Below are 7,997 nucleotides of genomic sequence, written 5' to 3'. Positions count from 1 at the left end.
AGGGGAACCAAAGTGAAAAAATAAAGGGAAAAAAAAAAAAAGTGGAGGAAAAAAAAGCAAAAAAGCGAGGGTTTGTGCTGAAGTAAACAAAGGTTAAAGAACAGTCAGGCTCCTGCAGGAATAGCAGAGCTGGGCCGGGAGGGAGGGAGGGGGCATTACGTAATGCAGGAAAAATGTTGGCTCCATTCAGTTTTCCACCACTTCATGTGATGTCAGGAAAACCATATAAATCAACAGGCTTTCTGCTCCCACGGATGGAGGGCAGCAAGCAGCACTATTTATACTTACACAATTAAAAAAAAAAAAAAAAAAAAAAAAAAAAAAAAAGGGAAAAAAGAAGACAAGCTGATGATTTCCAAGACTGGGAATAATTGACTCAGATTCCTCCTTCCCAGCCCCACTGGAATCGCTGCTTCTGGGCTGTTAACCCTTGAGGGGTCCCCACTGCCGCTCTTGTCACCCCCAGTTCCCCTGTCCTCGCCCTTCAGCCTCCACCAGCTGTTTCAAGGGTCTGACGGACGATGGGTTGGAGGTGACCACGAATGGCCAAGCATGGCATTTGGATGAGATGGGGGCAATGAGGATGGGGACAATGCCTGGCAACCCTGAAGAAACATCTGCTGGGACTGAGGAGAGTTGGGGAGCATGGTGGGGCTCAGGAGGTTTTGGGGCTGCACATGGCTGGCACACGGGTTTGGGGGCCCTCAGGGTGGGGTTCCCTGGAGTGCTGGCATCTACAAGGGACAGGCTGAGATTTCAGGGCAGAACCCTGAGATTTTGGCAGCCCTTGCCAGCCTGACTCCCCACTGGGGTCACAAGCCACCACCAGGGAGGACCCAGGCACCTCTTGTGGGACACAGACTGGGCTGGGGCAGGATGAGGTGCTTGAGTCTGGAGCGGACAGACCGAGGGGTTAAACCCCACCAGGGTGAGGGGCCAGAATCAGGCCCAGCCCACACATTCCCCCTCAGACCTCCCAAGAGCTGCCTTTAAAACAACCCGTCTGCTGCCGACAGGGCCACGGCAGGCAGGAGGAAGCAGCGCGTGTCGGCAGGCGTGCCCAGCCTCCCCCGGACGCGCTCCACAGCCGCTTCCAGTCACGATTTCCATGTAGAACGCCGCTGCCATGACCCAGTGTTCTACATTTTGGTTCCCATTTTTTTTCCACCAACTGGCAGCCCGTGTTCCCCATCAGACTGCGGCCCGGCAGCGCTTTTAATTGGGGAGGTTTCGGTTTTGCCCGGCAGCTAGCACAGCCATGCCCCTGCTTTGGGGTCAGGGCTCCTGCAGCCCATGGAGATGGAAATGGCCACCCTGAAGATGGAGGATGTGTGTGCCCAAGCAGGGTGCAGGTTTGCTGATAAGGGGCTCAGCAGTGAGGATGCTGATGACCACGGGGGTGGCATGCCGATGGCATTCACCCAGTATGGGGAAAGCTGTGCATGGGAGTGGGGTTCCCCAAGTCTCTCCTCGCTTTCCCAGGGAGGAGAAGGCTCTGGAGCTTTAAGGGCCACCTCACCCTGTCCCTGCTCAAGGAGGACTCAGGGGTGGGGGTTAGCAGCCAGTGCACAGCCCTGGGAAAGCGGTGACGGGTTGGGGGGTGCCAAGGTCACGCTGCAAAGGCTGTTTCCTGACCCGTCCCGGTGACTAAGCAGGTTCCTTCCCAGATGCGACCGAATCCGCCTTCTCCTTCTCCTGCACCATGCGCCAAGCCGTGCCCTTGTTTATACTGGGATGACCTTGGAGCCGCAGGCACGGCTGCTGGGGCAGGCCGGGGGCGGCCATAGCAAGATCATGGCTGCATCCTCCAGCACGGGCCTCGGCAGAGCTTCTGCAACCCAGGCCACGTTAATTAGCTTTAACATGATTTTGTGTAGTCGCTGCTTGCTTTTGAAACCCTTGAATCGGGGAGTTTATTCCTGCTATTTCTCTGCTCTGCTCTCCCCATCACAACGCAGTTGCTCTAATTCAACAGCTCTTACCCATGCCTTGCATGGTCAAGGCTCCCTGAATGCCACTTGATCGTGCCACCTTCCCCTTCACAACTACCCCATCCTAGGGTCTGTCATGCTGCTGGGTTTGTGAGCACGGTTGCTCCTTCCATTCCTGCCATGTCCCGGGGACACAGAGGTCGGCACCCTCCACCTCAGCCCCAAAGCAGTACGCAATAGCCACAGGAGGACGGGCTTGGGGAATGGAGATGATCCCCATCTCTCTGCTTTCGGCACGATCTAGGAGCCTGGCTGAGCTCAGTGGGACTGAGGGGCTGCGTGGGGCAGCGCCTGCCCACCCCTCCACAGGCAGAGGGCTTGGAGGTGGGCAGCCAGCCAGGCAGACATCCAGCCATTGCAGCCATGGGGAATTAAAGGCAGCTTTAACTCTCCTTTCAGCAGTTCCCTGCTTCTTTCTCCTCTTCTCTGCTGGGTTGGAGTGTTTCATTCATCAGCTACCTGTCTCCCATTTTGCTCTGCAGAAGGGCTGTAATTAGGGCAGCGCGTGCCTCCTCCTGCCTGCACGCTTATGCCCAGAGAACATAATCTCCAGCAGACACAGTGATGACCCTCTGCTCCTGCCCTCCTTCCCCTTCCTAGCACATCCATGGATTTCCTCTCCTGCCCTCCCGTTAACAGCAGCGAGAGGGAGCAGAGTGCCTGAACCGGGTCCAGCTCTTGGCACATTCACGGGGGCCGAAGGAGCACAGGGATGGGAGAACAAAGGGCAGCTTTTGGGTGGCTGGATCCATACCACTGCAACCCCTCCCCACCCTCCTCTCTCGTTCACCCCGGCTGGTGGGTGCAGTGGTGGGGAGCTAGATGGTGCAAGGAATGAATGCATGGGGAGGACCCAGCAATGCCAGCCTCTGCCACCACAGCCACCCATGGCTGGGAAAGCAGGTGCAGATGGACACGAACAGGCACAGCTCCCTAACTCCAGACTAAGGGCATGAGCACCAGGCGAAGTGGTAAGCCACAGCTCCTACCTGTGAGGATGGAGACGCTGTGGAAACAGCTGTCCAACTTGCCCAGGAGGATGGAGAGGAAGCTGTCAGCAGCCAAGCCGGTCACATCCCTCGTGCTCTGGTCATAGACCACCACGTCCTGGTGCTCCTCCGCCTCCACCTGCAGGGGAACAGTGAATACCAGGTGTCAGAGAAATAGTGCTGAGGATGCTGCTGCCCACGCCACCATGGGAAGTAAAACTCAATTTAGCAGTCACACAAATGGGACACCCCAGCTCCATGCTGTCCCCACAAGCTGGCTTCGCTCACCAAATGAAGGGTTTGGCCAAGCTGGGACTCTGCTCCGTAACTACAAGCGAGTGTGTCAGTACAGATGCCTATCGGAGCAGCCCCACCAACTGTCAGCGCTTTTGAGAATCCTACCCAAACAGGGTCACTCCTCACCACTGCCCACCCTCCGCTTGCCATTATTTAACTGCATCCCAGAAATCGCCATGACTTCTTTCACCACCTCCTTCCCACCCAACCTTTGCCTTCATGGCAAATCCCCATGTCATGGGGATTTGGGGGTGATTCTGCAGGCAGGGGTGCTCCCAGCACAGTCTTTGTACTGTAGCTGGAGAGAGTGGGGCTGGAGCTCAGCCTGGAGACACTGTGCCCAGTACAGTAACACCTCTGTAGGCACTACCCCTCTGGAAGCTCAATCCAAACTTGCAGGTGACCCCTGAGGGCTGAAGGAGAGGGAAAATCTGCTCTTTAGCTCTGTGGATGTTGAGGGGGATGTTCTTTCTTCTGTTTGTAGTGCATGGTGGGGCTTCCACGTGGCAGAGATATGCTAGAATACAGAGAAAACAGCTCCCAGACTGCTCTCATGTGACTCTACATGCCACAAACAGCACCCAGCCCTGCTGCCACTGCAGGGTCTCTGGGGCAGGTGAGATGGTGGGGTACCCTGCAAGCAGGCAAGTGTCTGCAGGCAGAAGTCCCCCCATGCCCTGATTGAAGCAAGAGCATTCAAGGTGCAGCTGGCTGTTCCTACGTCTACCTGAAGGTCTGTGCATAAAAAGAAGATTAAAATCCTTGCAGAGGCACGGCTGAGTGTGTTCACTGAATAGCCTGATGGATGCCACACGCTTGCCTTGCGAGCGCCTGCCCTCCCAGCCGGTGTGGTTAAGGCACATCCATCACTGTGCGGGAGGAGGAGGAAGCAGCAGTGGGCAGGGAGGGAAGGTCGAGCCTCTCTCTCCACCGGCTTATGCTGGAGTTGCCCATTTCCCATCCCCTGCCCATCCCTCTCCGAAATCCTTTTAGGAGAGCACTTGGACTAGGAACCACCCATGGATACCCGCCTCCTTTTGCTGTCTCACTGCTATGTGCTATCTTATCACCAGAGCAGATTCGCTTGTCGATATTAATGCTGCTTTCACACCCCGCTGCAGGTGCTTCCCTGCTCAGCAACGTGAGCGCCATCCAAATAAAACTGCAGGGTGCACCGACTTAGCTGAGCTCATCACGTCTCCTCGCTGCAGCAAAAAGACGGCCCCGCACCAACAGAAATCCCTGCCGGGCCACCGCACGCAGCTCTGCAATACGGAGGGGGGAGCTCAAAGGAGCTGCCTGACCCCAGCCCAGCACCGAGCACTGGAGAGCAAAACTGGCCCTGCAGGTCAAAAGGATGACGGGAAGGATGAAAAGGCAGCAGGAAGCTAAGAGGGAAGAGAAAAGGATGCGGGAATTTTAAAATAAGACATTGAAAAATGACGAAAGCCACCTGGGGGTAAGCCAGATGAGGATCTACCCCAGCATCTCTTCCTCAGCCACCCCTGAAGCAGGACTTTTGCAGAAGACCATACCAAGCACAGCTGGGGGACAACACGGTGGCTGCCAAGCCAGCTCAGAGGCGAGAGCCCACCAGTCTTTAGCAGGGCCAATATCCCTTTAAGCCCCCCCTAGCACACCCATAGCACATCCTGAAAACCCAGTCCCCAGCCTGAAGCCCATGCCAGCAAAAGCATCTCCCCTAAAAGCACGGTGAGGCAGGGACTGAGCTGCGGTGGGGCAGGGGGTCGTCCCGGCCGGGGTGGCTGCAGGGGAGATACCAGCTCTGGCTGAGCAGAATTATCCCACAATAGGATTTACTGTTCCCTCCGCACGGGGAGGCTTTGTTTGGGCCATTACTGCAGGGTTGCTGAGCGACGGCAAAGATGTGTGACACGGTTTACATCTTATTAAAGTTATAATGTTTCACTCAATGTAAATGCCAAACAAGCGCTGGCCTCGCATGGCCCGGCTGCAGGAAATAAATACCGCACTTGCTGGGGCAAGGATGCCTGCAGGATGGTCCCGAGGAGCCCCCGTGGAGCACACAAGGAGCCCACAACAGCACCCCAGCTCCTTGCCACGCAGGGAAATAAGAGGGAGATGTTTAATCTGGTCCGTGGGTTTCCCATTAACCTCATGCACTCCTGATATGTAGGGGGAGGCACTGCCCCTTCCGTGGCCTTAAACATACGGAGGTTAAAAGCTACCCGGGACAGAGGAAGAGGGTAAAGCTGAAGAGGTGCTCAGGGCCAGATTTCTGCCTCTGCCAGGGACACGGCTGACAACCGAGGAGTGCCTCTGAGGAGCAGCACCTCCATGGTGATAGCTTTCCCATGGAGGTTGCCCATCAGCCCAAGACTGCTGAAGTAACCAAATCTCCAGGCATCACCCTCCAGAAAGGGTCCCCAAATCCAGCCAGCAAGGGACAGTGGGGCCAAGGCACAGCAAATCTTTTTGCCCCAGCAGGTGCTCAGTGGGGCTTGCAAACCTGTGCATGCCTTTGAAAAGCTGCTGGCCCAGGGCACCTCCCCAGGGACAAACCTCCCCGCTGCCAGTATCTCAGCTACGGGAAAAGGCCAGCCCAAAGCAGGGACCACAGGGCCAACAGCTCCAACCAGACCCCAGCTGAGACCATCCATAGCCCTTGTGCCAAGCCCAGTGCTACCAAACACCCTCCCCAGCTCTGGCTGGAGGTAACTCCCTTATGGACATGTGGTCCTGGGCACTGGATGGTTCAACACAGTGTGGGTCCCTGCTCCGTCTCTCCTCAGCTGCCAAGCAGGGATGACGAGCTCTACAGGTGATCCAGGCTAAGATAAGAGCAAGCTATTCTTATTATCCCAATTACTACCGACATCTCAGTCACATATTGTTTCAAAACACAGTGAATCACCCCGCTGAAATAACAGGGCTTCCATCAACATAAAGAGCAGCCAGGCACATGGCTCAAAACTAAGCCCCGGCTTTCCCTCAAGCAAAACAGCTGCTTGCAGAGCCATGCTCCTAACGCAAATAAATAAATATTCCCATCGCCCGAAAAGACCCCTGTCATGCCTCAAAGCGCGGTTCCAGCCGCTCTGGAGATAGCTACATTTCAGGAAGTGAGAAGAGGTCGAGAGGTGGAAAGACTTTCCAGGGGAATCTTGAAGAAGTGATATTTTCAACATTTCCCTCAAGAAATTCTAGTAAAAACCCCAAGCAGGAATTTCCCATAACCTCTGCCCCCGAAACTGCACCAAAGAGCTGAATTATTCCAGTTGTTATTGGAATTTATTATGGGGAGAATTTATTATTGTTAGTATTGGGAGAAGGGTTCAAAAACAAATCCAGAGCACCACATTGGTACCATTTTTGTGCAGAGTGCTACTATTGCTAATGGGGAGATGGATTGCTGCTGCAGTTTCCCAGCCGGGCACCATGGGAAGATGCACACGCCCAGCGGGATGCAGTGCACAATGGGGCTCAGGGAGCGGTGGCTGAACTATGACCACAATTGTAGACATATTTCATTGAAAAAGCAAAGGAATTTTTATTTTTCCTCATTTCTTTTTTCCCACCAAATGGCCCTTTCCTTTCCTTGCACCAAAAATGCCGGGAGCTGCTGTTATCCCCCAGCACTGCTCCAGACAGCAGCATCCAGAAGCAGTGTTAATGGTACCCTTCCTCAACAGTGCTATGGAAAAGAGGGGCGCAAGCACTGGGAAAAGCAAGTTAGACAAACGCCCTCATCCCCCCTGTCTGTGCACACACAGGAGGAGCAGAGGGGAGAGCCAGGCAGAGTTGTGCATCTGTATTAGCCCCTGCATCCTTTCCCAATTGCCACCCGGGGCATTGCCTGCCGAGCCAGGATGTGCAGATCAAGCTCCCATTGCACTGGGAAGGCGAGGAGGAGTGGGATGAGGTCGGGGCTCAGGGCTGCCCTTTCCCTGCCCGGGCAGCCCCCCATCGCTGCCGGCAGCCTTTGTCTCGGCAGCCCCGGCCGGCCGGGAGCAGGAAACGGGAGGAGGGCGGGAGGCCCGTCAGGAGGAATAATGGGGCTGGACAATCGCGCCACTGATGTCACCCTTCCTGCCATCTGCTCCCAACGCCAGCCGTGCCCCCCATCCTCCCCTGCTTCGCCCCACCACCTCCCCCTGCCTCGGTGTGGGGAGCCAAGGGCAAAGCAGGGCCGGGGGGGGAACTGGCCAGTGATGGCAGGTGGAGGCAGGGAGAAGGGGGTAATGGAGGTTTACACCGGCTTCCAGCATCCCCCTTGGAGGGTCTGTGCACCTGGAGGCAGCAGCCCGTATTGATTTCTGGGGGTCCCAAAATACATCCACAATCCAAGTGGCTGAAATGGGCAGCGTGGGGGAAGGAGGAAGGGGGAGAGGAGAGTTTACCACCCCAAAATGCAAGCTTGCAGGTGTGTGGACAAAAAGGCTCGGACACCCTGAGCCACAGGCACCACCCCTGCTTTATGCCAGATGAGGATAGGGCTGTGACCCCTCCCGCTTCCCCCCTCCAGCTTCACAGGGCGAGTGGCTTAACCTCACCAGGGTGCCCTGAAGCTTAATTAATTCCCAGGCTGCGTGCACCGGGAGAGCCAGCGCCGAGCAGGGAGCGCGGCAGGGGCTGAGCGGCAGCGGGGGCACACCGCCTCCTGCCCGCGGGTGCGCCGGCAGAGATTGCAGCCCCACCGAAAAGAAAAAAGGAAAAAATCGTGGATTAGAGAGGCAAC

General features: G+C 56.1%; 1 protein-coding gene across 2 annotated transcripts in view; it reads right to left on the bottom strand.

The window, feature by feature from the left end:
- Positions 1-7,997, bottom strand: part of DUSP8 (dual specificity phosphatase 8) — a 42,020-nt gene that overhangs the window by 18,306 nt on the left and 15,717 nt on the right. For both annotated transcript variants that reach the window (XM_014960016.1, XM_014960017.1), the window contains exon 3: positions 2,981-3,119. In XM_014960016.1, the coding sequence (XP_014815502.1) occupies positions 2,981-3,119 (139 nt within the window). The remainder of the gene's footprint in view (positions 1-2,980; positions 3,120-7,997) is intronic.

This window comes from Calidris pugnax, unplaced genomic scaffold (assembly GCF_001431845.1).
Source record: "Calidris pugnax isolate Ruff unplaced genomic scaffold, ASM143184v1 scaffold435, whole genome shotgun sequence".
NCBI lineage: Eukaryota > Metazoa > Chordata > Aves > Charadriiformes > Scolopacidae > Calidris > Calidris pugnax.
This window is presented reverse-complemented; position numbering and strand designations above follow the sequence as displayed.